The sequence below is a fragment of the Drosophila nasuta genome, chromosome 3 (assembly GCF_023558535.2).
Source record: "Drosophila nasuta strain 15112-1781.00 chromosome 3, ASM2355853v1, whole genome shotgun sequence".
Taxonomy (NCBI): Eukaryota; Metazoa; Arthropoda; class Insecta; order Diptera; family Drosophilidae; genus Drosophila; species Drosophila nasuta.
Genome location: NC_083457.1, coordinates 251828 through 279047, shown reverse-complemented (window position 1 = coordinate 279047; position 27220 = coordinate 251828). Strand labels below are relative to the sequence as shown.

The 27220-nt window shown below is 39.9% G+C and overlaps 9 protein-coding genes across 15 annotated transcripts; 2 read left to right on the top strand and 7 right to left on the bottom strand.

Moving 5' to 3' along the window:
* Window positions 1–152: 152 nt before the first annotated feature.
* Window positions 153–1605, bottom strand: LOC132790128 (probable enoyl-CoA hydratase, mitochondrial). Its single transcript, XM_060798569.1, has 4 exons — window positions 1508–1605; window positions 1336–1437; window positions 402–1123; window positions 153–330 (listed from the first exon to the last, which is right to left on the bottom strand). Exons 2-4 carry the CDS (start codon window positions 1427–1429, stop codon window positions 265–267), a joined length of 882 nt encoding a protein of 293 aa, XP_060654552.1. The 5' UTR covers window positions 1430–1437; window positions 1508–1605; the 3' UTR covers window positions 153–264.
* Window positions 1606–1749: 144 nt separating this feature from the next.
* Window positions 1750–4372, bottom strand: LOC132791702 (rac GTPase-activating protein 1). The gene is made up of 4 exons (XM_060800734.1): window positions 4099–4372; window positions 3102–4032; window positions 2238–3034; window positions 1750–2169 (listed from the first exon to the last, which is right to left on the bottom strand). Exons 1-4 carry the CDS (start codon window positions 4175–4177, stop codon window positions 2096–2098), a joined length of 1881 nt encoding a protein of 626 aa, XP_060656717.1. The 5' UTR covers window positions 4178–4372; the 3' UTR covers window positions 1750–2095.
* Window positions 4373–4870: 498 nt separating this feature from the next.
* On the top strand, window positions 4871–6349 carry LOC132788576 (nedd8-activating enzyme E1 catalytic subunit). The gene has a single exon (XM_060796059.1). The coding sequence runs from the start codon at window positions 4947–4949 to the stop codon at window positions 6300–6302; it is 1356 nt and encodes a 451-aa protein (XP_060652042.1). The 5' UTR covers window positions 4871–4946; the 3' UTR covers window positions 6303–6349.
* On the bottom strand, window positions 6335–7587 carry LOC132788577 (enoyl-[acyl-carrier-protein] reductase, mitochondrial). The gene is made up of 2 exons (XM_060796060.1): window positions 7278–7587; window positions 6335–7221 (listed from the first exon to the last, which is right to left on the bottom strand). Exons 1-2 carry the CDS (start codon window positions 7489–7491, stop codon window positions 6362–6364), a joined length of 1074 nt encoding a protein of 357 aa, XP_060652043.1. The 5' UTR covers window positions 7492–7587; the 3' UTR covers window positions 6335–6361.
* A 147-nt stretch (window positions 7588–7734) lies between these two features.
* Window positions 7735–10116, top strand: LOC132788579 (protein OSCP1). 2 transcript variants are annotated; one of them, XM_060796062.1, is made up of 3 exons: window positions 7735–7810; window positions 8746–9129; window positions 9194–10116. In XM_060796062.1, the coding sequence occupies exons 2-3, from the start codon at window positions 8991–8993 to the stop codon at window positions 10081–10083; spliced, it is 1029 nt and encodes a 342-aa protein (XP_060652045.1). In that variant the 5' UTR covers window positions 7735–7810; window positions 8746–8990; the 3' UTR covers window positions 10084–10116. The 2 variants fall into 2 exon arrangements, with proteins under 2 accessions (XP_060652045.1, XP_060652044.1); XM_060796061.1 differs by lacking the exon at window positions 7735–7810 and having other exon boundaries at window positions 8608–9129.
* Window positions 10117–10147: 31 nt separating this feature from the next.
* Window positions 10148–13255, bottom strand: LOC132788575 (SET and MYND domain-containing protein 4). The gene is given in 4 exon segments (XM_060796058.1): window positions 10148–11085; window positions 11151–11422; window positions 11424–12275; window positions 12513–13255. Coding segments are annotated over 4 exon segments (1725 nt in total). The 5' UTR covers window positions 12777–13255; the 3' UTR covers window positions 10148–10748.
* Window positions 13256–13582: 327 nt separating this feature from the next.
* On the bottom strand, window positions 13583–14459 carry LOC132788580 (S-phase kinase-associated protein 1). The gene is made up of 3 exons (XM_060796063.1): window positions 14441–14459; window positions 14234–14318; window positions 13583–14164 (listed from the first exon to the last, which is right to left on the bottom strand). The coding sequence occupies exon 3, from the start codon at window positions 14152–14154 to the stop codon at window positions 13666–13668; it is 489 nt and encodes a 162-aa protein (XP_060652046.1). The 5' UTR covers window positions 14155–14164; window positions 14234–14318; window positions 14441–14459; the 3' UTR covers window positions 13583–13665.
* A 120-nt stretch (window positions 14460–14579) lies between these two features.
* On the bottom strand, window positions 14580–15373 carry LOC132788581 (uncharacterized). 2 transcript variants are annotated; one of them, XM_060796066.1, is made up of 2 exons: window positions 15157–15373; window positions 14580–15098 (listed from the first exon to the last, which is right to left on the bottom strand). In XM_060796066.1, the coding sequence occupies exon 2, from the start codon at window positions 15064–15066 to the stop codon at window positions 14710–14712; it is 357 nt and encodes a 118-aa protein (XP_060652049.1). In that variant the 5' UTR covers window positions 15067–15098; window positions 15157–15373; the 3' UTR covers window positions 14580–14709. The 2 variants fall into 2 exon arrangements, with proteins under 2 accessions (XP_060652049.1, XP_060652047.1); XM_060796064.1 differs by having other exon boundaries at window positions 14580–15105; window positions 15157–15371.
* Window positions 15374–25059: 9686 nt separating this feature from the next.
* On the bottom strand, window positions 25060–26937 carry LOC132793084 (ring canal kelch homolog). 5 transcript variants are annotated; one of them, XM_060802746.1, is made up of 4 exons: window positions 26805–26937; window positions 26539–26693; window positions 25786–26479; window positions 25060–25739 (listed from the first exon to the last, which is right to left on the bottom strand). In XM_060802746.1, exons 2-4 carry the CDS (start codon window positions 26616–26618, stop codon window positions 25734–25736), a joined length of 780 nt encoding a protein of 259 aa, XP_060658729.1. In that variant the 5' UTR covers window positions 26619–26693; window positions 26805–26937; the 3' UTR covers window positions 25060–25733. The 5 variants fall into 5 exon arrangements, with proteins under 5 accessions (XP_060658729.1, XP_060658728.1, XP_060658725.1 ...); XM_060802745.1 differs by having other exon boundaries at window positions 25060–25727; XM_060802742.1 differs by having other exon boundaries at window positions 25060–25722.
* Window positions 26938–27220: the final 283 nt, after the last annotated feature.

The window sequence follows — 27220 nt, the reverse complement described above, 5'->3', positions numbered from 1 at the left end:
ATATAAATTTAAGCTCAGGTAATGAGTTTCACAAGAGAATTAGTCAACACTCCTTTGCGAAAGATTAGCACACTACGTACACAATGTACACATGTTATGAAAATCCTTCATTAATAAATGACAAATATTAATAAAGTAGCAGATCAAATGTATATGTTTAAAGGAAATTATAGAATATTTAACGGATTTTATTTGCGTACAAATAACAGGGATAGACAATATATAAATGCAATTCTGGCTGAGAACAGATGATTAAATTGGGATTTATTCGCTTGTGAACTTTGCTGGGCGTTTCTCCACAAAAGCTTGCATGCCCTCCTTGCGATCAGCCTTTTAAGAACGTAGAACAAATAAATACATTATTAGAACTGCAAAAGAAAATTATGCAATCACTAGCTTACCGTGGAGAAGGTTGCATGGAAAGTGCGGCGCTCGAACTTCAAACCTTCCTGCAATGTGGTCTCATAAGCAGTGTTAACAGCCTCCTTGCACAATTGCACAATCAGGTTTGAGTGGGTTCCGATCTTCTCTCCAAGTTTGACAGCCTCGCCGAGCAGTTGATCGGCAGGAATCACCTTGCTGACCAAGCCAACTTTTTCTGCCTCCTGGGCATTGATCATGTTACCAGTGAGGCACATTTCCATGGCCTTGGACTTGCCCACAACTCGGGTTAGGCGCTGGGTGCCACCAGCTCCGGGAATCGTGCCCAATGCAATCTCTGGCTGGCCAAACTTGGCCTTATCACCAGCATAGATTATGTCGCACATCATGGCCAACTCGCACCCACCTCCGAGAGCATAACCATTAACAGCCGCAATTATGGGTTTCTGGGTGCGTGCCACCTCTGTCCAGTCATTGAGGAAGTTACCCTGAATGCACTGTGAGTATGTGTTGGGAGCCATCTCTTTGATGTCTGCGCCAGCGGCAAAGGCTTTCTCGCTGCCAGTCAAGACAATTGCGGAAATGTTAGCATCCTTGCCATAAGCCTTCAGGGCTGTTGACAGTTCCTTCATGAGGCCATTGCAGAGGGCATTCAATGCCTTGGGACGGTTCAGGGTGATAACAGCCACATTTTTCTTCTCTCCGGTGACTTCGGTCTTGATGAATTCCCAGTTGCTGCCAGCTGGAGAGGGAAAGAGATAGCAATCATGTTGATATCACATATCTTACGTAATTGATGTTTTCTTTTGTGCAAACTAGAACTAATAGAATAACAAATAACAAATGCCAAAAGATTGTAGTCCTCTTACAATAATGCAAATTGTAAAGATAATTAACTTAATTGGACTTTGATCTACATTTGCTGATTTATTATGATCGATATTTATAACTTACTGCTGCTGAACCGAGTGGCCACTTGGGGCTGACGGGCGGCAGCTTGGAGCAAAGTCTGTGTACGGACAGTGAAAAGTTTTGCAATGTTGGCCATTTTAACACCTGCATATCAATGGTAATTAAGGAGATAATTATTTTTTGTTTTTCGCAAAACGCCATGCTTGTTACTTACCGTTTAGAAGGCTGGAGCAGAAGTAAAAAGCCCGATCGTCGATGGTCGGGAGCCGGTTGCAAATTGGTGGTGAACTAACCACTTACTAAAACGCAACTACTCCTATCGAAAATCGATTGGCGACACAATTGCATCCCTGAATTCATCGACTATGTTCGTTTATTTTCAAAAGTTCAAATCATTTCTAAAGTTAGGCGCTATGAAACTTTGAAATCCATTTAATAGTCATTTTTACGAAATACATTTTTGCATTTGTTCAGTGGTTTATTATACAAATATTAATCAGGATGTACAAATTCAGTATCATGATGGTAAGTAATTGTGAGACTGTTTGTTAGAAACAGATAGAAGATTAAATCAGTGATATTTTCGAACGTCTAGCTTAAGCATGAACAATAGTTTGACTTGCGGATAATAATTACATTTCAGTACAAAATGCTCTTGAAAGTTAACGTAATTTTAACTGAAGCAACAAAAGAAAAAAAATGAAATAATTGATACACATTTAAGTAAGCACGCCAGCGATGCATAAATACTGTCGTTCAACCAACCAAACCAAATGGAGATGTGGACGGATGCAGCTCTTTTCTACTTCTTATGCGCAGACATTGGTGGTGTTGCATAAAACTTGCGCTTCTTCATGGTGCCTTTCAGTGGGGTAGCTATTAAAAAGAAATAAGATTATAAATATAAATAAAATAGATTATTTTATAACTAATGTTGCACTTACCATATAGCGAAAACATATCTCTATTGTTGCTAGGCGCACGCTTGACAGCGGTGCTTGGTGGCGCCTCCTCTGCCGATGGCTCCAGAGCCAGAAACTGTTGCCAAAAAGTGCCGGGCAAATCGAGCAATGCCTTCATTACTTGATTCTGGGTAAACACTTCGGTATATAGTGCATGCTGATCGGGATCCGGCGACGAATAGCCAACAATTGTGGGACCAAAAATCAATGACATATTCTCCAGCGGCATCATAACCACCGGACAGTTGGCAATGCGTTGAAAGTGCAATATGAGGAATGCCAATGTGTCGCGATTTGCACACGGCAGTTGGCCGACAGCCTTGTAGAGCAATTGTTCCGCGTGCTTGTTGTCTGGATTCTGTACAGCATTTGCAAAGTCCTTCCACTGGTTAGTAGGTATAAGTGGTTCACGAAGAGTACGCAAGAAATCCTTTACACAACAGCACAGCACATAGATGTCTGTGTTGCCCAAATGTGGCGTCGCCTTGCCGCGCAAGAACTGCTCCTTAAGTGCTTTGTACTCGCGTTCCGACGACGACATGCGATAGAGTCCTACCTCGTTCAGACCACGGGCCTCAATCTCATTGACGCAGTGCACAATCAGCGCCGGTACCATGGGCGTAATTGCGGGTGCAAAATCGGCTATGTATCCCATCACTGTCTTGGTTGTGGGCGTGCCCGACTGCGGCACACAGCTGACCGTGAGCAGCTGGCGACAGTCGATGTGACAGCGCACCGGACAATCCCGACAACGCAATCCCACAGCGCCAAAGCGAATACTGCAAATACAGGTAAAAATTAAAAAATTAGTAACCGGAAGTGAAAAAACTTGCGACTTGCACTCACCGCTTCTGGCACTGCACACAATTGTCGCCACGCAAAAAGGTCTTTTGGCTGAAACTGTGCTTGCGCATCATTGGACGATTCTGATGTGCCGGCGATGCGCTGGCCATGGCATTAAGTGGAGTCAATGGGAGAGCCGTTGCCTCCTTGAAGCCTGAACGACGCGGCGTCGACGAAGTCTGTACTTCGCCATGAGCCAATTTAAGGGGCAGCGCTTCAATTGTGGACTCTGCTCGTATAACACCCTGACCATCCTGTGGTATTGTCACCTTGGTGGTGGCACAAAAGCGCTCTGCGCCCTGACCCACATCCAAGGTGTGCTGATCAACGCCAATTGAACGACGTGAAGCTGATGTCGTCGTTGTCGGCGTGTTTGCGACTGTTGGAGTGCCAACATTGCTGCTGTTCAGTCCTGTGCTCAGACGGGAACGCTTATTGCCCACACAAGGCACTGGATTCTTGGGTAAGGATGGGCGATGCTCACGCCATGACTTCGAACGTCGCACATCGAGGAAATCATCCTCAGAATGTGTTATAGATAGATCTGATAGTAGCGAGCCCGTAGAATTAATGTCGCCATACGATTTGTCCTCGTGCAACGTATTCAATGATTTACGCTTGCGCGTCGATCCTGACGGTAGTGTGTGGAGAAAAGCCAGCTTATCGCGAGTCTCGTTGTTCAGATTGCGCTCGTGGCGCAGCAGATCGGCAACTGCCATGATTTTTCCCTCCATGGCATCGCGTTCGTGCTCCGCTTGACGGCGCGCCTTGATTTCTGTGTCGATGATGCGGCGGGCATGATACAGTTTGCCCTCCAGATCACCCATTTTGGCCAGTGACTTGTCTAGCTCGGTTTGCAGTCGCGCATTTTGTGTGGCGTAGCCATTGCATTTTTCATGATATTGTTCGAAGAGGCGCAAGAAGCGCAGGAATTCTATGGAAAATATAGATCGTATATTTAATATATATTTTGTAACTTTGCGCATTTTATTTCACTTACCCTCCTCGGCTGTTCCATCGGTCAACACTTGCATGCATCGTCGAAGATCGTCGAACGACGCCAATACTGAGAGCGTCATTTTAATTGAATTCGCGCCAATTTGACAATGTCAATTGCTGCTCTAACACAGTGTTATTTTTTATATTATGTTAACCCACAATTACACTTTTCAAATGAATGTTGTTCAAATTTGATCTTATTTACAACAATAAGGATCCCAAAGAGGAAGCACGCTGTAACAGGGACGCGAGTTTTTTTTTTCTTGTTGAGTGCCGTTGTTTCAAATTTCAGCTAGATATGCGCGATAAACGATAGTTTTACAGTGCGAGTAACTAGGGTTGCGTCATGTCAATCGATTGATATTATTCGATTATTAAATGATGAATTATTATTATTATGCATTTTATTTGGATTTATTTGTACTACATGGTAATGTAATTTATATTATTGCCTAACCACATTTGATGGCAGCGTAATAAATAGTACCATTGTTAGCCTTTGTTCTTCTCTTATATCAAGTATTGAATCAAAAAAGTTTTAACCGTAAATATTTTATTGGGAAAAAGTAGCATATGCAAAAAAGGACTAGGAGTAACTAATTGAAATGTAAAATACTTCTGAAATATATAAAAAAGCTGTATTTATTTTTAGTAAAACTATTTGAATAAAGCAAAGATAAATAAAGATTAAAAAGTTAAAAATGGTACTTTGTGGATCGTAGAGTATTTTTGTATCGTTATCTGCACGTTACACTGAGAGATAGAGGTGGAGAACTATCGATAGTCTCTCAGTGAGAGAAACTGCACTTTGCCGGTTGCTAGTTGCAAGCTGTATATTTCACCAAAATTATGTCCGTCGCTTCGCCTTCCAATCCCAGCATTGCATTGCAAAGCAAGTGGTGGAATGGTTTACGCAATGTGCTGGAACGCGAGGGTCTGTTCTGCAAAGACGATTTCACACCATCGGCTGAAAACTTGGAATTCCTGCAAACAAAGAGCAAAGTACTTATTATCGGTGCCGGAGGATTAGGCTGCGAGCTGCTCAAGGATTTGGCATTGATGGGGTTCGGTGATCTTCATGTGATCGATATGGACACCATAGAGCTATCCAATCTGAATCGCCAGTTCCTATTCAGACGCTCCGACATCAACTCTTCGAAGGCTGAATGTGCTGCCCGCTTCATCAACAATCGAGTACCCAGCTGCAAGGTGACGCCACATTTTGCCAAGATCCAGGACTTCGATGAGACGTTCTACCAGCAGTTTCACATTATTGTCTGCGGCCTCGACTCTATTGTGGCGCGTCGCTGGATTAACGGCATGCTTTTGTCTATGCTGCGCTACGAGGACGACAATAGCATTGATGTCTCCTCGATTATACCCATGATTGATGGAGGCACGGAAGGCTTTAAGGGCAACGCTCGCGTCATACTGCCCGGATTTACCGCCTGCATCGAATGCACCCTCGATTTGTTTCCTCCCCAGATCAATTATCCGCTGTGCACCATTGCGAATACGCCACGCTTGCCGGAACATTGCATCGAGTATGTGAAACTGATACAATGGGACAAGGAGAATCCTTTTGGGGCGCCACTGGATGGCGACGATCCGCAGCACATTGGTTGGATCAATGAGCGCGCCCAGGAGCGTGCCAATCAGTTCAACATCAGCGGCGTCACTTATCGCTTGGTGCAGGGTGTTATCAAGCACATCATTCCGGCAGTGGCCAGCACCAATGCTGTCATTGCGGCTGCTTGTGCCATGGAGGTATTCAAGCTGGCCACCAGTTGCTACGACAGCATGGCCAACTATTTGAATTTCAACGATCTCGACGGCATTTACACATACACCTACGAGGCGGAAAAGTCAGAGACTTGCTTGGCTTGCAGCAATGCACCACAGGTGCTAAACATCGAGCATCCCAACACCACAACATTGGACGATGTGATCAAGCAGCTGTGTGAGCTGCCGCGTTTCCAACTCAAGAGTCCGGCGCTGACCACCGTCATGGCCGATGGCAAACAACGCACTCTGTATATGGCCAACGTAAAGAGCATTGAGGAGGCCACTCGCAAGAATCTGACCCAGTCATTGGGCGAGCTGGGTCTGCAGGATGGACAGTTGTTGACTATCACAGATGTCACGTCTCCTACTGCGATGACGCTGCAGCTCAAGTACCAGGCCAACGAGGTTGAAATGTCGTAAATGCATTAAGAGAAATAAAGATGTAATATTGCAAATTAACAAAAAAACATTTATCACATTTAACAGCTCATTTCGAGTATGAATTTCTTTCCGGTGAATCCTTTGAAACTGAGCGCTGCTGCTGCCGCTTCCTTGAATTTCTCCAGCGGCACCATTTCGTGTGTGGGCGCCACGAACTTGCCCTGCTCCATCAGCTGGCACAGCTCCTTGAACATCTGAGTACGTTCGGGAGCACTGTAGTTCTCTTTAGACCAACGCGTCATCCAGAAACCACGGAATGCAATATCCTTAAAGATCAGCGGCCCTGTGGCGACGGTGACAGGTTCACGCGACATGCCGCCATAGGTGACCATGACGCCACGATCGTTAAGATGACGTGACACCTCAGTCGCACTCTTGCCGCCAACACAATTGAACGCCAGCTTAGGACGCTGTAGTTTGCCGCTCTTAAAGATGTCGCTGGTTCGCATCTCCTCTTCGGTTAACACAGCATTGGCGCCCAGGCACTCGAGCATCTTTTTCAGCTCCGCTATCTCGGGGCGATTGCGCACAATGCCCACGCTATTAATGCCCCACGCCTTGCACAATTGATGCACAGCTTGGCCAACGGCGCTGTTAGCTCCATTCTGGATGACTGTGTCACCGGGTGACAACTGCACAAAGTCCTTGAGCATGCGATAGGCGGTGCAAGGATTCACCGTAATAGTTGCTGCCTCCGCCAATCCAACCTTATTGGATATGGCCATCAGTTGATCCTCGTTGTAGACGGCATGTGTTGTCCAGGTGCCCAAACCGGTAGCCAGTGGCACTACATGTGCTCCTGGTTGCAGTTCCTTGACCTTGTCGCCCACACAAATAACCTCGCCCACAAACTCATTGCCAGCCACAGCAGGGAACTTTGGCTTCACCGGATATTTGCCTGCAAATGCAAAATGTTCAAATAAGAGCTGCTATTGATACCACATATGAACTCACCTTGTATAGTATTGATGTCCGCTGGGTTGATGGGAGCTGCCAGAATCTTTACCAACACTTGCTGATTTTTTGGCTCGGCCAGTTGATCCTCCACCAGCTGTAACACATCCTGTGGTTCGCCGTGTTGTGTGTACTTTAGGGATCTTGCCACAACAGACATTTGCCGACACAAGATCTTTGGGTGCGTCCAGCTGGGCAACGATTTGCGCAACATTTTATTGTTTAATTCGCAGTCAAATTTTTTTTACGTAAAATTTTGTTTTTGCGCTGGCTCAGCTGTTTCGTCTTGAGAGAGGAACGATGAATTCAACACATTTTCAGTACCCTTGTGTAATCGATATCGATAATGTGAAAAGCGGGCATTTTGAATGTCACTACAAGTTGTGTGGTCTTATCGTTATTATGTGTGGCCGCACAGTGTTTTAGTATTAATGCCATCAATGCATCAGTCCGCCGAGGAACATTATTTCTTCGAGCCGTAATTGCATTGTGCACGCAACTTCCGACGTCCTTTTCCGCCTCGGCGGGTTGAGGTACATTTGAATGTATATTAATGCAAGTGTTTTCCTGCACCGCCATGGTATTAACATAAACCTACACATTTAGGGCGTGATTGTCATTAAGAGAGAGTTTTAAACTGCAGAGCATTTTATATGTATTTTTATATTTCTATGTTTAAAATAATTACTTGACCTTCTAATCGCTACCCTGTGACCGGCACGCGACTCTGACTTGACAATACCAACCCAGCTGCCATAATTTCCATGTATATGTATATATTTAGTTCTCATAACAACAGCAACCGCAATTTAGTTACATTTAGTTTACATACTGTTTTGCAAAACAAACAGAAATCAATAACTATGGGACAGACAGAAGGTAAAGAAAACTTCACGTCAAAATCCCACTCCAATTATTTCGCCTTCGGACCCAAACCTGCTGCCATAATTATAAGCGACGTTGTCGCTCGTCAGCGGGGAGGGCATGTTGACTTTGACAACAAGTTGGTGACAGGGTGGAATAGACCACAGAAAGTTAACTGGCTAGCATACAGTAATCGAGTATTCCACAAATATTTTGTAAAAATAAACTATAAAATACCTATTAATTAAATTTACCAATTAATTACAATTAAGAAAACATTATGTTTATTATAATTAAATGAAATATTAGGTTTAAGAAAAGTCATTCAGTGTATGACAGATCAACAGATGTACCATTCTTAGTTGGTACATACTCAAATAAACGTACCATAGACGTACGATTCTGTTATGTTAAGGAAGAGTTGTTAACCTGCATCCTTAGTCTGCTAAATAATACTGTTACTGATTCGTTGCAAATGCCTTATCAAAGTGTCCCGTTCCTTAAACTAGTTGTTTGTGGAATTAGCGAAATTACTAATGGGTATTTAAGCCGTTTACCCATACGAGCTTTTGTTTTTTATTTGTACTTATTGTGGTGATAAAAGACGTTGCCGGGGTTCTCATAAAGAAGTCAAACACTGCTTGTCGTCGTCCTCTTCGTCCTGACGCCAGCGCAAGACTCCCTATGGCCCGCACGGAAACGAAAAATCCAATAAAATAAATGTATGTGTGAATTATTCGTGGGTCGCGTGCCGTGCTGTGTTCTATGTAAAATGGCTCTCGACCGCGGCTCAGTTAGAATCCACCATTCGTACGCCGCAGTTGCCAACGCTTCAGGAGTAGCTTTAAAATGACGACACAACAACACACACAAGCCGTCAATCCACGCGCCAATGTCTTCATACTGGTCAATCTGGGCTGTGAGGCATTGTTCGTAATTGACCAACGGCTGAAGGCCCAACAAATCGAGTCCGACAAATCCGTTCAGGGTAATCAAGCCATCCCACTTTAATTGCTTTACAGTGCTTACTTCCTTGCTCCCTTTGCTTGCAGTCATACACGATGTGATTTCGGTGCTGTTGGAGCCCAAATTCATAGAGTCGCTGATCAATGGATCCGTGCACAGTGAAGCCCAACTGTTGACGGCCGAGCACTGCAAGTTCATGTTAAATGACATCGCCACCTGTTCGCTTATGCGGCTCACCGAGACATCTATGGATAAGCTGTGGAATCTGATGACGATGGTCTACAAGTGGCAATTGTTTGTGTCACAGCATCAGCACAATTTGCTGGATATAACATTTCGTCACCTAGACGCCATCAACAAACTGCACCCTGACGCAAAGCGTCATATGCTCATCGATTTCAGCAAGAATACTTTATTGGATTTCTGGAATTCCTGCGGCGAAGATCAACAGCTGTCCATCTATCGCACCAATAAGGCCTGGTTACAGTGCTTCAATACAAAGATATCGTTGCTGATACGCCTTGGCTTTCAGGCTATGGATGGCAGCTTCATCAATGCTATGGATCAGAGTCATTATTTAGACTATGCAAAGTGCATTGGTGAGAATATCTACATAAAGAGTAGCGAACTCGCTCAGCAACAGCAACAAGAGCCAAATCGCATGGATCAACTGGCTGCCCAGCTAAGCATCGGCCAGACGCCACTTGCGGCTGGTGAGGATTTGCAGCCCATCGATGCGGGTCGGTTTCAGAAGCAATTTGAGCAAACATTCTCCCACCCATTGTTCGTCGATTTAGATAACAACGCCACGACCCAGACGCAGAGCAATCCAAACGCCTCAGGTTGTGAGTTTGTGCAGCTGCTGACAGCAGACAGCAATCCTAATCCAAATATCAATCCGGAACCGACGAGCAGCAGTGGAAGCGGCTCAGTGCTCAATCAGCAACTGATCGATTTGTACAGCAAAATGCACTAAAAATCTAAGGCAGGGGTAAGAGAGTGAGGGTGTAATGCATAATTAGAAAATATTGTATTTGTTTGTAAAATAATTACAAAAAAAGTAGTTTTTTTCTCGTTTTGTTTTTGTTTTTTTTTTATGCAGTTTCGAAGACATTGGTGATCCAACCACATTACAAATAAAAATTTTGAGCTTGCGACCTAGTTAAGTTTTAAGTTTTTCATATGCGTCAGATCGAAACGAACTAAAATCTTAAACTTTTCAACATTTTAGGAGGGGAGGCATTAAAAAGTGAGTGCAATATAATTTAACTAAAATGTACAATTTAACAAAAGAATTTTAACAAAAAATAATCCAAAATTCGTATTTGTGAGTGTTTTTAACTTATCAATTATTCAAATTTAACAACTGCTGCAGCTGCCAAAATATTAATGCGGACATTGTATGGCATCAAAAAAAAAAAAAAATATAGTACAATTCATATCAATAATTACTGCTTTATCATTCAAAATTAGAGTTCGTCGCTGTCTGTGTCTTAGGATAGTTTAGGGTGTTGTGTGTGTGTTAATGGAGATGCTTCTGTTATGTGGCTGTGATTTTTAGTCATATTGTGTGTTGTTGGTGGTGCTGGTGGGATGGCGGGTTTTGCGAGGCAGTTCAGTGCGTTGTGTCTCAGACACTCTTTACATTTTCGCCTTGAGCGGCACCGCATCCGCCATGATATGCAGTGCCATTTTGAGGCACTCCTCGGCCGAACTGATCTGCGCACAGGGATAAGCAGCGCCATACTCGGTTAGAAAATCACAATACTTCTGATAGTTGCCAATCGCGAAATCATAGTTGTAGGCACCCAGCAGCTTCATATCCGTATCATCATTAACCATCGGCACCGTCGCCTTGTGTGGCATTCCCTTATACTTGGGATGATCCAGTTCGCAGGCCTCGCAGCTGCAGTTGAAGCGATACTGCATCGACAATCTTTCTTGGCGCTCCTTCTTGCTGAAAATGGCAAAGTGCGCGCTGTTAATAAACAAAAGTAAATTAATTGATGAATGCTGGATTTGGACTGCTATAAATTTTTTTACCCATAGTTGTCGTAGAGCGCTTCTCCAGCCTTGATGGGACGCAGCACAAACAAATAGGCCTTGGTGCCATCATAGATGCGTAGAGTGTTAGGAGCACACGAATGATTGAGGAGAGAGAGAAACGCATAGGCTCCTGATGAGTGCGTCTGATCGTCCTTGGTCTCGTTCACCTGCTCGACGAGATCAATGCCATGCATATTCGATGGTGATGTTTGCAGATGCCTGAATAGCAGATCCGTGAAAAAGTTGCGACCATCCTCACCGCCCAAAAAAGTCTTTCAGCGGCGTATACTCAATGATGAAGTGCTTGAGAACGGCGCACACAACTGATCGCTGAAACAGATCCGAAACGGAACGCATATGCTGATTCGTTACCAGACCATGGATGGCTCGATAGTGCTCTTGGGGTGTCAGTTGCGTAAAGTCCAAGTCAAAGACGCATTTCTGCTGATTACTCGGCTGCTCGCAGTACGCCATCAGCTCCTCGACGCTATCGTATAAATTCAACGCGCTCAACGTTGTGCGCAACGCAATGCCGTGGATTTTGTTGAACATGCGATGCAACAAGTCGATGATAGGGCATTCGTACTTGTGAAACGAATCGTTGGCGAGCTGCTTGCAATCCTCCGAGCAGAACATTACCGAGCAGCAATTATCGCAGGGTATAAGCGTTAGGTAACGTTCTTGTTTGCATGTCGCGCACCTAATGTAGCGCATGGGCGGCAGCAGTGAGGAGCAGAACGGTTGCTCCGCGGCGATCACGTCGCCCACAACCAGATCCCTTGTCGTCGCTATAAAGCGTCCTTCGTCCGCAGTTTCGCGCAATTCCAGGCAATTGGCAATATACGGCACCTGGGCGTGTGGCTCGAAGCTCAGCTTAAAGTCATAGGGCACAATGTCTGGTGCCTGTTGCTGCACCAGCTGCTGACAGTCGCGCTCCCGTTTGTCCAACTTATGACGCAGCCGTTCCGGATAGTTGGCCTTCCGCGCCAGCTCGATGTTGGCGAGACACTCGCGATACCGTTTCCATTCGAAGAAGACCGCCGATCGATTGGCATAGCCAATTGATAAATGTTCCGAGTTTGGTTCAGCATAGCAAATACTCTTGTTGTACAATTCGAGTGCCTAAAGAATGAAAGATGGCGCGAAAAAGAATACAATTTGAAATTACTGGGAACTCTCGCGAGGGTGACCAAATCAATGTATTTATTCTATTAGCGATCTGGTCACTCTAATTTTGGGTATTTCATTGCACGCCTTAATCCAAAAACAAATCACATGCCAATAGCCGCCGACTGCCGCTTATAATAAATAATATTCTCAGGCTGCTTGCATTGTTTGTTTTGCTTTTTTTTCACTTACTTGAAAGTATTTCCTGTTCTTTAAGGAGAACTGTTCGTTGCCCAACATACGAAACTCCACGCTGCGCTTGTTGCATTTGTTCTCACGCAATTTTACATTAAGGAATATCTTTTCCATGTACTTGAAGTCGATGAGCGCGTGCTCAACGAAATTCACTTTGGAGTAGTTTTCTTTGAGCTCATTGAATTTGCCGGATATGATGCCAATAAGCTTCCAGTCGTTTAGCTTTTTGATCAGATCGTCGCTAACGTCGTACACGTCCATTGTTTTCTTTTCTTGTTCGTTATTTTCTTCTTATTTATCAACTTTATTTTGTTATTGTTATTCAATGTATCCTTGAGATGCACATATACACACACACACGCAAACGTCCACCACTCAGCAGAGACAGAAAGACACACAAGCCACTTGGTGCAGTCTCTGTCCTCCTCGCCGTATTTTTCTTTACAAGTCGCGTGTGTTGCGTCGCCGCCGCCGCCGCTGTCGTCGTCTTCTTAGCTGCTGCTGCTGCCGCTGGCCTCTGCCGCCGCCTGTTTTTTCACCAACAAAATACGATTGTGTGTTAGCGAGTTTGCGGCACAGCACTGTTTAGTAGCGCTTGTGCTGACCGTCAATATGAAATTTCACAGAGAATTTAGATTATAATACGAAAAATTTGTTTGTTATGCGCCAATCCTGATCAAAAATTGTAGCAGCTCAGTTGGACTTTTTTTTTGGCGAATTCGTGTAAGTGTGACCATATCTTAAAGGTGGAGAAATATCGATGAGATGTTTTCGATGTTTTCATGATTTCTTCATATCGATTTTATTATAGTACGATATTTCTGAACATTTCGCGTTTAACCAAATGTAAATTTTATGTTTAGATACGCTACATTTTTCACGACTATTTTACAAAAAGCAAAAATTTCGTTAAAAAAAATACCAGTTATCACGCGGTTTATTATAGCTAAAGCGCCATCTGGCGGCTTTCATGGTTACGAGAATTATCCGCTACGACTGAACACATATTTGAAAATGTATTGAAAACTTTAGAAATACATACATACATATGTACTAAATATTAAAAAAATTAGATTTTGTTTATATGCAATTATTTAATAAAAGGACATTGAACAAACCGATGTATTTTTGTCAGAAGGCTGATTGGTGTTTACTTCTCCTCGCACCACTCGTTCTCCTTGCGCACCTTTTCCTCTTCAGCTGGCGAAAAGTCATTGGCAATGGCAAAAGTCTCTCGAATGTCCTGAAGTGACTTTCCTTTGATCATATTGGCGCAGGTTTTGCAGGTGACATCTAATAAACCTTGAATATTCAAATAATTAGCCGCTAGAATAAGCTCGAATAAGGTGCCTTGGTCGACTTTCAGGAAGTCGGCATCCCAAGATGAGATGTCATCGGTGCGTTTCTCCTTATTCTCATCCTCTTGGGCCTGTTGTGGATCATCCTGAGCATGATACGTAGCCCAGTGCAGAACTTTGCGTAAAATGGCCGAGTTAACATTGGGAAGGGGCAATATGCTATTGTCACTTTCATCACCCAAGTCTTCAAGTGCCGTTTTGATGGTCTCCGAACATTTTGCAATCTCGATGTCGGTGTCAAAAATTTCCTTATCGGAAGATTCCAAGCGAATAATGGGCATTCTGAAAAATCTTTAAACAAGGAATGTTTTTCGACTGAAATATTTGCTAAGTAAACTATTTCTTCGCATTTCAACTTACAAGATTGTAATATTTTCTTAAACGTGTCACCAAACTTGCCCAACAGATGCGGATAGTTTTATTTTTCAAGGCACCATACAAAAAGCTAAAAATAAGTACTTTATTATTTATATGGTTGCTAAGTTTAACTAGAAATTGTGAATTTAAAAATGTCTTTCAAGCAATTTCAATGGATGACTTTAATGAATACCACTTTTTGTGGCTCACCATAATGAAAGTAATACTTGCCGCTTTATGCAAATTTGTCAACTACTCTTGTGGATAAAAAATATTATCAATCGCAGTTGGTGGGCTGCCAGTGTGACCTGTGTTCAGAAAATAATGTCTTTAAAACTTACCGCCAAGATCTCAACATAAATACCATATAATTTATTTATGCCAATTTTCCCAAAAAAATTAATTTACGAAGGATTTCATAATAATTAGTGGAGGAAATATATACAATAATATAACAATGAATTACAATTGTACTTCAGTTACTGGACGACACTCGCAAGAAACTCAAAAATCTTTTCTATTATATATGCGGCGGTGTCTACCACATAGGTAAGAGTATGGAGCACTATATCTCCCAAGTCTTCGTGTTGGAATGTGTGAAGAAAGCGAAAAAGCAGGAATGCCGACACAACAATGATCACCGGCCATACGAGCGAGAGCAGGAAACGTGCTGTCCAGAGTACGACATACCATGATACGATTAGCACCAGCACATAAGCAATGAGGGTCCCAATGTCCGAGGGAAATTCCGCATTCTTCATCGTGTAATCGTAAAGGACAACAAGAAAGGGAGCATCGCGCCAATCTCCCGGTTCGTTGCATTTTACTTGCGCCATTTTTTCAATTTATATATTGATGGCAGTGAAACCTAAAATCTACATCAAAATTAATAATTACGAATTATTTAAGGGGATTTCTTTACTTACATTTTGCTTCAAGCAAAGACACGACTTATAATAAATTTGAATCAGCTGTTTTGATCTAGTGTGGCTTGTTGAATTCAATTAAAAATACCAAGATTGTCGAAGTATAAAAGTTCCAAAAGCTCTACAGTTGGTTATCGAGAGCAGTTATCGATAAAAATACGCACGCAATCTTAGCAATAACAAATCGTTTGAAAATATAATGAAATTATACAACTGCCTCCTATTTTTATTTCAAATATGGTATTGAGTTTCATACATATTCACATATGTATATTTATTTTCTCAACTATAAAAAAATTAAAGCTAGTTGGGGGGTTAGCCGGTATACAGATGTGTGTTTAAACCCTCTTAGCTACATGTGGGTGTGCATTGAACTCTTAACAATTCCTTGGGGCACTGCCAATGGCCTCGCTAAAAATAGACACGTAACTGATGCTGAGCATTTGTACAGTAAGCAATTTCCTTTTCCTTTGAAATCCCGACAGGGGCTGGTACAATTATAGTTCAATGTACTTCACCTGTCGCGCTTTTGTTCGCCATCGTACGACGAAACGAAAACATCACGTTTTAATGGCCATCAAATTCCATACACAACATAGCAGCCTCAACATCTAAAAATGCAATAAATTGGCCAATTTCAGACTGATAAGGAAACCATTACCAAAGAAAATCAAATATATATAAATACAAGTTAGCTTCTTTGTTGTTAGAATGAGTTATATGATAACAATTTGCAGAATTATAAAGTAGTTGAAATTGAAAGGGTGAAATTATATTAAACTACCCAAGATTACCAAACTATCGGAGTTGAATTTTTATCGATTTAATGTATCTACATATGTGTTATAACTAACAAGATTGAAAATAATTAAATGTTTTATTGAAACATTGAATATAAGAATATATATTATGTTTCATGCAAGTACAAACACTTATAATAGTAATAATAATAATAATAAAAGCTTTTGGACATGGCTTTAAGTAGGTTAATGCTGATCAAGAATACCTCTATAGAGCCTTACAAGTTACAATTTTCTTTAACTGTATTTGACAGTCGATACAAATAAATCTTTATTTGAGCAAACTACTATGTAATCGTGTGTTATGTGATACAACTCGTGTTGCACGTTTTTTGTTATATGTAATGGTTATGTGTATTAATCTTGAATTATGCACTGCATCAGGTGGGGGCCCGAAAGGAAGAAATAAAATGTCGAGCTCGCGGTAAGTGGTGAACTAATGTGTGAAGCAAAATGATTGTGCTTGTAATGTTCTTGATTTGATGGGATGGAAAAGTGCCGCAGACGACAACGTAATACTCTATCTCATCAAATGACTTACACAATGTGACGAGTGCTGTGATTTTTACTAAATATTCTACATTTTTAATTTTCTCATGGTCGGTTGTTATGTGAAGGATTTTAAGCGGTAACTGGACACGGGGCAAACATTGTGAAGTTGACTTTTCCAAAAAAAAAGGAGAAACATATTCAAAGCAAGAACTAACTATAAAATGAAAGGAAGCGGAAATGTTCAGGCAAGAGTCGAGCATGCAACAGGAAGCAACACAAGACCCAAACACATACACATACACCTCGAGAAAGAGAGAGAGAGAGAGGAGAGAGTGAGAGATAAGCACAAAAGGAGATAGTGCGACACTTTTATGAACAGTGCAACAAAAGCTGGATAGTATAATAACAGGCACTACAACTGCAATAACAACAACAGTCACAGCAACAGCAACAGCAATATTACGAGGAACAGCTTGTTGTTGTCTCTGGTCTGTTGTACAAGCAAATAAAGGCGTGACACAGTTCTTGCATTCTCATCCACTCGCACACACACACAGACACATGGACAGTTAGTGACAATGCACACAGATGTAGAAACACATGGTCGTATCTTATTTATAGTCCTGTTGCTACTGCTGCTTCAGTCAAAGTCAGTCAACCGGGCCAGCCAGTCACTTGTACTTTACTTCTGCAGCAATTGCAACAAAGCCTCATAGGTAGCCTTTGCCTTTGTGTCCTGTTTGCATTATTTTCCACTCTCCCTCTCTCTCTCTCTCTCGCTTCCTCTGAGTTCTTTTGCGACAAACAGCATAGGTAAAAACCTACAGTTCGACTAGAGACATGGAAGTGGCATAGTTGTAAATTGTTTCAGTACCAAATGAAGTGCCACTTAAGAGCCACTTGATAAATGAATCTATTCGCCTGCTGACAACTAAATCCCTTGAAGCAGTAAATATAGAAATACTCCTTGTACTATTTGTATAAGAAATTCATTAAGTAGTCATTTAAAGAGTTCACCTCTCAAATTGACTTCGAATAAGCTTCGGCAGTCCATAAAACTAATCAAAATGAATGGCATTTTGATTTGTTAAGCCAGGCATTTTACTTAATTGCGTTCCGCATGATAGTTTCCTTAGCACAATAAAAAGGAAGGTATGCCAATTATGTTCAGATTTGTGTGGCTCAATAAAAATGGTGTTATATTTCTATATCGGTTGATTAGGATAATAATACATGATATAGTCATAATGCTGAATTTCTTTATCCTTTGGTCCGAATCCCACTTTTGTATCGCAGTTTAAAATTGATCTCGAAACTCGCAACACAATTGCATTGATTTCAGTACAAATCGTAGATTACTATACCTATAAGGGATAAGGATGTAATTCAATAACATCGGTACGCAGATCAAGTTTGTTTCCCACTTTTCAAAACGGAAAATATCGAAAATAAAACAAAATCGCGCTTTTTTTGTACATAGAATTAGATATTATTTTGTATTTATGAACTGAATAAACCGATTTGTATATTTTTGTATTTTTGCGGATTTAGATAAATTTTGATGATATGGTATATTTTTAGAATGTGGTTTTAAGTGAGTAGTGGTAGTAGTATCTAATTGTCGTCCATACTCGAAGTTAGTTTTGTAACTTGTTTTTTTATATTTATATTTTGACGTTAATTACTGTTGGCTCGATCTAATTCTAGTTTTCTAGTTTTTTTTCTAGTTTTAAATATATTAGAGACTTAAGTTACTGAAATGTCGTATACTTAAATTAGCTGTTTACAATTTACTATATCAAGACAACGATTTTGAATTACAGATGCTAATTACGCATTTGCAATATTTATACTAGATTTGCAGTAGAGAAAAATATAAAATATTTTAAAATATAGCGCACTTAACACTAACTATATACAAGTGCAACAGGAAAGTAGTCAAATATAAAAATAAGTACTGCTCTCAGTAATTTAACACTTGAAATCAATTCCAATGTTGATTGATTGTTGTCAATTCAAATGGGCGTCAATCAAATGAGCTTTATTTCCCCAATTGATATCTTTATGTGTGTGTGTGTGGTTAACAAGTGAGTTCTTTTGTTTTTGTTGAATACTGTGGCATCATTATCACTCGTATTTGCAGCGATAAGAGAGTGTGACAACGTGTGGCATCCTCCTCTTGCAGGTTGCAGTGTCAGATTGGCAAGCAGTGCACATGTTCACCATTACTTAAAGTGCATTAGATGGCAAATGCAACTTACCGCAAAAAACCTCAAGACCACTTTATCCCCATGCTATCATCCAGCTTCAGGGCACACGTGTCCCATCAACTTGTGGCCAAAGCCAGAACACTGAGAGAAAGAGAACCGAGAACCCAGAACTGAGAACCTAGAATACCGAGAATACAGAACCTCGCAGAGGTTTAAAGTGCAGTCAGCACATACTCAATGTTGACCTTTCACGTTGGGGGCCAAAGAAGCTTCGCTGCGTGACGTTGACGTCGTCTCGCATGTTGAAAACCATTTGATATGGTCGTTTATGTTCCTTTAGCCGCGACACTTGATGAAATTAATGAGCATCGACTCAGCCGAAAACAAAATGAAAATACAAATAAAACAGAAGACAGAAGACAAACAACAACGTGAAGCAATTGAATTAAGGGGGCCCTAGAGATAAATATTAAGAGGAGGGCTCTCATCAAATTGCTTGGGGAACGAAAGTTGTCCATATGGGATTGTGCAATCTTAATAGCAACAGGTTCTATGGCATGGTCCTATTTTTTACACTTTACTGAGCTAAGCCTTCAAAAAAACAGTGAACTGCTTAATTTAAAGAGCATTCAGAAAAGTCAACGCTTCGGGGTCGATTCCTAAAGCAACAAAAACCGAACAATGCATAAAGAAAAAGTAGAAGACGAACTGTATGTGAAAGGAGAAAAAAATAAAAGAAAAATAACGAGAAATATAATAAAAAGAAGAAAAACTGTTGCCTGCTTTCAGGCGATGCGGCTGCCGTTTCTAAATGTCAGCGCGTAATAAAATTTGGACGCCTTTTACGCATTTTTAAGTTTGCGCCGCTTTCGCATAAATGAAATTATTAACAAATAAATGAAAAATGCGCAGTAAAAGTGAATTATAATTTTTGTTTTCTTCATTGCTTTCGCTTTATCAACATTTTTAATATTTTCATTCAATTTTGCAGGTTGCCCGCACCAAGCATAAATATCAAAGGTGAGAGTGGGAAAACACACTCGAGTGTGTGTGTGTGTATGTGCGAGTGTGCCGAGAAACCGAGGAGACGCTGCCGTGTATATGAGTAGTTTTTTTTTTATATTTTACTTGAATTGAACTGGGAGTAAAAATAAGAAGCTGGGAGAGGTTATTCGGGCTCGGGTTCGAGTTCGAGTTCTGGCACCGGTTGCTGGCTGCTGGCTGTCGTGTCAATTCAATCAAGTTGCTTTCTTGCCGACTGACTCCCCTTGCGCCTCCTTTGGCTGTTGGTTATACAAATGAAAATTTATTGTATATGCTTTATGCATGCGTTGACACAATATATGTGGATACAGGACCTCACGACTATGGGACTACAGGAGCGCACCAAGCACAATTTCAATTTGCTGCACAAGACACTCGACAAACTGCGTCGTTTAAAATGAAAATTTCCCAAGCAAACATGAAAAGCATTAATATAAATGTATATTATTTCACATTTTTTTGTGTCTATTGTGATGTGAAAATTGGAAAACTTTTGCTTAAAAGCAAGCACAAAGCACTCGTTTGACCGCCTCTGCAGATGCAACATTACCCATACGCCGCATGGTCCTGTCACTTAATTAACGTATTCAGCGCACTTCTTCATTTCAGTCAGTTGCCAACAACGTCTGCAGAGGTTTTCAAAGCAAAAGGTTAGATACAGAAATTAAAAAGCCAGCACAAAAAAAAAGAACAAAAAGGAAAAAAAAATAATGAAAAAACTTAAAACTTGAGTTTTGCGATCTTAGGAGCTGGAAAGTTCGGCAGTCCGTGCACAGAAAATAACTTTTAACCTTTGCCAAGTACGAAGCTCGTCTGGGAGTGTGGCATGGGAAATGGGGAAAGCATTGTAATAGGTAGCTAATAGCTTGGGGTATTTACCTTAATACCAGGCCTGATGTTTGTTGCTACCTCTGTTAACACAGATGCCTGCCGTCGCGTCGTTGTTGTTTTTCTCTCTCTGTCTCTATTGCGCGCATTCTCATTCGCATTCTTCTCTAGCGAGCGCATTTACAAGTCATTTACATATGCGACGGCTCAGCTTGCTGGGCATAAAAACAAGAATAACGGAGCAACAGTGGAGCAGAGCAACAGGGCAACATGCCGCGTTCTTGCGGAGTTGCATTAAAATTTATGCTTACAAAGCTGTTTAGTCAACAACTGCAGTGTCTACAGCTGATACAGTGAATCGCCTTTCCTCTGCTCAGTTTCATGCTCAAGCTTCGAGAATTTTCATTTGCTGAGCTGAACTGCAACAAAAAACATATCAGGCCACTTTAAATATAGTTTAAGCTTGTTGGCAAGCTTGAAATTAATTATAAACTCATTTGCATCTAAATAAATAATACGGAAGTTAGAGCTTTCCAAGTGTAGCATGAGTGCAAGAAGTCGACAGACTAGAAATTCAGATACCACAACGACTTGTTTAAAAAGAGTTTAATTAATAAAGTAAAGGCAAATATTTAAACGGTGCACTTTGTGAACTTTATGTGTAGAGATGCTTTATCCTTGAACTGATTATTAATTATTGCAATCCGTCTTCATATTATTATAATGTTATAATTGAGCAACATTCTTCCACCAGAATATCTGTATTTATTCTAACTTCAATGATGGTTTTAAGAGACCCATATATAGTTCTTAATATCTCCATAATGATTGACGCTTGTGTATTAGTTGTATTTACTTTAATTGAAAAATGAACTAGGTCTGCAAATTGCTTCAGTTTTTTCCGTTCACTATGTTCACAAATAAAAATGAGCTATTCTGTAAACAAAATAAATTAATCTTCTTAGCTCTGGTTTATTCAGTTATTGTCTTTTAATTTTTAGTTTATATTCGCTCAGTTGTTCGCTTTTTATCTTTAGTTCATTCCTACTCAAATCCAATATTTGTGACTGTTTAAAATTGTTAAATCAAACTAAATAATCGAGAACGAACGGTGTATCCTATTTAGACCAAGTGCATCTGCTTCAATAATGCGATTCTATGATGCAAGTGTTTACACCGAAGTCGCATCACGCGAATCTAAGCAGCTATTCGTAACAAAGTAAACATACTCAAACATAATGAAGAATAATCAAAAGCAATCGAAAAATATCAACAGAAAATGCAATGTTCTACGTAACGGAATTTATGGAATGATGCTAAAAAAAAAACAGGGTATTCGATTACTGATAAAAAAAAGAAACAAACGAAATATTCAGTATCGACTGCACAAAACGACTGTCATAAAGCTTATAAATACTTGCTTGGAAATAGTAATTAGAAAATGTATTACTACACTAATGAGTTCACTATTATCACATGCAGCTAAAGAAGTGGAATTTAATTGAGAACATTGTGTATAATTCCATTGATGTTAATTTAATTTAACCCTTGCGACCTTACGACCTCATAGATTTGCCATATCTGTAGCTGTAATTTTCCCCACAATGTTCTATGAAGCATTAATATCGAGTATGCGATTTGCCATTTCAAATGCAATTCTGTAGCCCATGAAATTGACTTAGCCATTTCTGTGTCCTGTGTTGCACGCTCAACGAACGCTGTTTTGATGTATTTTCCGAATGGCACTCGAATGTTTATCTGGGCGACACGGCGTTAAACCTCAGCGCATCCATGGTATTATATTATGTGATCTAATATATGTATATATAGTATATATGGTATATTGGCTAGGCACATCTGCAAACAGCCAATGACGTCATGGGCCAGAGTTCAAGTGTGGCATGGATACAGAGAGAGAGAGAGAGAGAGAGAGGTTAGGGGACAGCGAGTCACGTAAAAGTAGCTCGTTAAAAATTGATGATGTGCATCAATGCGTGACGATATGGCTTTCAGGCTAAGAGGACATGCCACGTGGCACGCCCACTTCATTGGCGGACCTGCAGATGGAGGGCGTTGTTAACCCATTGACGGTGGCCACCTTTGTTATTATATTTATTTTATTTTATTTTTTTTGTTTATTTTGTTACCTTTGAGCATTTATCAACGTATTTGTTTTAAGATTTATGACATTTTAAAGCCGCATTAGAACTCATAAAAAAGTCACAATAATAAAGCAGATGTGCGATATATTCGTACTCTTGTCCTCAGGACAACTTTTCTAAGTGCTTTGCATACATCTTCAGGACACCACGCTTTTCGTATGCGAGTGTATGTGTGTGTGTGTGTGTGTCGTGCGTGTGCAGTCGACTTGCTAACCGGAGCACTGATACATAAATATGTAATGCATGTCAGTTTGGTTTTGTGCTTTGATTTAACAGCAACAGCGACTGGCAGCAGTGTCGTTGATTTATGGCCATACGTTGCCTTCTAAAAGTATGCCACACTCCCTTGCGCCCAGCGATGACATATAAGTAGGTTGCCTGATAAGTAATCGCCTCTATTGCAATCTCGATTTAAAAATTGTAAAGACCTAACTACTAGATAGCAAATTCTTAAAATTTTATTACTGGGTTTTCATTTATTTAATTTAATAAATTAAGTATAATACTTTTTTCTGCATACTTATAGTTATTTGCCAACATTTCTATTACATTTTCATATAATTTTACAATATTTAATTTACCACTTCATGTTGAATAATACCTAATGCGAGTCTTTGGTTAGTCATTATCTCAAGGAATGTTTTTCGACCAATAAAATAATAAAATAAAATAAATAAATAAAAAATAAATTTTTACTCAATTTAAATACAATTTTGAAAAAAAAACTATTTAATCTCATTTACCAATGATAAGCTCAGAAATGTTTTTTATATTTAGAAATTATAAATAATCTATTTCCATTGCAAAGTCTAGAAAAAACAAATTTTATTATGTTTATTTTTTAAAATTTATTTTCTTTATGTCAGTTCCCTAATTTATTATTTTTTTTTAAATTATTTTCTTTACTTTATTTATTTTTTTTAATTTTACTTATGGTATTTAGTTTTTTTATTTAATTTACTTTGTTCATGTTATTTATGTTATTTACTATATTTTTTTTTAATTTATTTATTTTAGTTATTTTATTTATTTCATTTACTTTATTCAGAATATTTATTTTGTTGTTTTATTTATTTATTTATTTTTTATTTCTATACACTTTGTTAGGTTTATTTATTTTTTATTTATTTGCTTATATACGCACCGATCGCACCTCGCGGGTGAGCGTATAAAAATTCCGCTAGACGTACGCAAATTTAATTAGTGCACAGACGCGCTTAGCTCCCCAAAAAGAGTGCAGCGAAATGTGCGAAATATGAGAAAATGCGAAATGTTTTTCTTTCAGCTTGCCTGGCTACGAAATATATATCGTATCATACTTTAGACGATGCGCACATAAAATCTGCCTTTAATGAAGACATATAAAAAGGTTATGTGCAGGCATCTTAAGGCCATAAAATCTTCATCAGCGCACATTGGTTTTCTAAAGAGCATTTTAAAGTGCAAAATTTCTGATTTATTTAGCTCTATTTCTAGGAACTAACAATAGACTTCAGCAAATATTGTCCATAAATATATATATTTATTGTCACTGATTATCAGCTTTCGTTGCATGAAATACTTTATTTAACTTTTGCTCTTAATGTCTGTGCTTGCTTTCTGTTTGGGCTAAAGTCAAAGACTCAATTAAATCTCTAACAATGAGCCTTACTTTGAGAAACTTTTTGGGCAACGAAAACTTGCAGAAGTTTATTGGCCAGGCTGATGGGTCTGTATTGATTAAGGAGTGTCAATGCTGTTGCGCTTTTGCCCTCGCCGGCTAATTGAGTTTGAGTTTGAGTTGACGCAAGTGTGTGATATTACGCATACGCCATGTGTGACCCAAGTTCCATGGAGTTGACAACCTTTCGTTTTTATTTTTTTTTTTTTGGTTCTACTGAGGGAGGCCAATAAACAAAATGCTGAATATATATATGCATTTGTTTTTATGGTTACATGCGCCACTCAGGCAGCAAACTCAACGCATGTTATTTACCTAAAATATTGCGCATACGCCGCAGTTGCCAATACGTATGATGTGCCAACACAAAAACTGAGCAAAAAAAAAAAAAAACTCCCACGTGTGCTGAAAAATGCTTTTCAACCTAATGGAAAATTCAACGCGTTTACCTTTTTTGATAAACGAGTACAAGGAAAGCAGTTGCTTGGGCGGTGTGAAATGTGTTGTGTGTTTGTATGTGAAGGGGGATGATGGGGCGGGTGCCGTGTTAAGTCAAGCAGCGTTTAAGCTTCAAAGCGGTCGCACTCGAGTGTCAGGACGTAGGCCTAACAAAGGAGATTCCTAATACTTGGCTATTTCCGTTGAGTGTGTCGTATCCAATTGCTGAATAATATCACATATACAAATTCAAGTCAAGTTTTAGAAGCTAAGGTGAAGTCACGCATAATTATTTAAAACATTAGATCCCAAAACTTCGATGGCGTAAAATATTTTCTCAAAGAAATAAATTTTTGTTCATTTTCTGCGGATGCACGACAAAAAAGCTGATCGCATATTATGTAATTAGAAGTTGAAGGTTCGCATTGCCTTGAATCAGAGAGAGCACGGTCTTTGGGCTTTCCTTTTATCTCCTCGGGATGATCAATAAACACTTCGTAATTATCCATAGTTTCTCGGAGCTGTCTCGAATATTGTACAAATTCGCTATAGGTAATGTAATACATATTGGGACATTGCCGAGTCACTGGACGATGGTAGCTGCAACGAACGTCTTGCATCCAGCGACGAGGTATTAATAGCTGCTTCCTAACGTCAGCAAACTGTTCCAACGAACTGCGATTGCAGTTTAAAGAGATGACAATGGAGCTGTAGAAGATGCCATCCTCAATTAGCTGTCTCGACGGCGGCCACTTGAAAAAAGCAGCGAGCACTCTGCGAAATCGCCCAATATTCGCATAGCCAGAATTTATGAGTTGACTGAGCAACTTGGGAGACAAGAATGTAAAGCGAATGCACTTGAAAACATCAGGCAAATGGGAGCTTCGACTTGGCCAGTCTACGTCCAGCCAGTGGAGAGCGCAAAAAAGAATCTGTTCTAGAATCAGAGCTATAAATTGTGTATTTTAAGAATTATTATAAAACAAAGTACGCACCTCGCATTCAGTATTAACAGTGAGAAAATTTGATTGGAGTATAAAACACATCTGATCAATCGTAAGTTGCAGAAATTGCTGACTGCACATGACTGTTAGCGCGGATTTCGAGATGCGTGGAGTCATAGCCTGGCTGATATCCAAGAGATCAGTGGAATTTCGCAGGCTATAGATAATATAAAAAGCTTCGATCTCTCTGAATTCATTTCCATTGAGTGCTTCAAGGCAAGCATGAATTAATGATGGAATTTCCAAAAAGTAAACGGATCGTAAAATGTCTAATAGCTCTCTTCTTGGAATTTCCTTAGCACTCAATAACATCCATCCGTATATAAAGTCAAAGGCATTTGTTGTCACTAGTGTCTGACGTAGATCGATCGAAGTGTGTCCAATCAGCTTTTTAAAGTACGCGGAGTTCATAGTCAGCACAAAGGCGTGGCAGGAGTATTGACGATCTGCCACTAGAACAACGGTATCTGGTTCAATGCCTTTCAGAATGAGCTGTACTATTGATTCCAAGGTTGTTGAGTTCTTGATCGTCACGCTTTCCTTTTGCTTTTTCCATTTAACTTCGAGACATCTCCTTGTGCATTTTTTGGCCACGGAGCACTCAATATTGCAACATTTGCGCATAAATTTTCCCGTTTCAATGCACCTAAAGTTTCTACCCAATTTCTTGCATGATCTTAGTTCACTGGAATATAATTTATTTCATTTTTAATCGGCCAACTGAGCTTGTCTTCGTTATCTTACGATTTATCCCATGATCCCGTTTTCTCAAGCTGCGGCCATAAGTTGTTTAAATAGTCAGCATATGTCTGTTTTAATTTCATGTTATGTATCGTTTTTCCTTTTTTTTGTATATTAAGTTTCTATTTGTGAAGTATTTTTCTTTGTAATGTTGACTGCTGCTTAAATGAGTTGAAATTAATTAATATATTTGGTAGACCGAGTTAAGTCTGCTAAATTTATGTTTAAATATTTAAAGCTCAAATTATGTTTTCACATTTTGTATTTACCATGCGTTTGAAATCCTTTACCTGTGTGTGATTTTGTTTGTTTTTTTTTGGAAAAATCATAAAATATTTACACATTTTTCTGAAAATTATGACAAAGTTTGTCATTTTAATCCCGATTGTTACCCTTTGGGGTTTCGTATGAAACTCGTCAATTTTCAATATGTTTGCGTTTTTCAACATTTTGACATATTATGATATGAAATGATACGTTGTAAAAGGTCAAAAGCTTTTCTCGATTTTATTCTAGGGGTTATACTAAGTTAATATCAACGTTTTAACTCGAAATTCTATTGATTGTATAATTTTATGTACTGAAAAATTAATGAACAATTAAATACTTAGGTAAATAAATAGAATTGACAGTATACCATATTTTCGCTGATAGAATTTTAAAACGCTTTCTCAATATGTTGCAA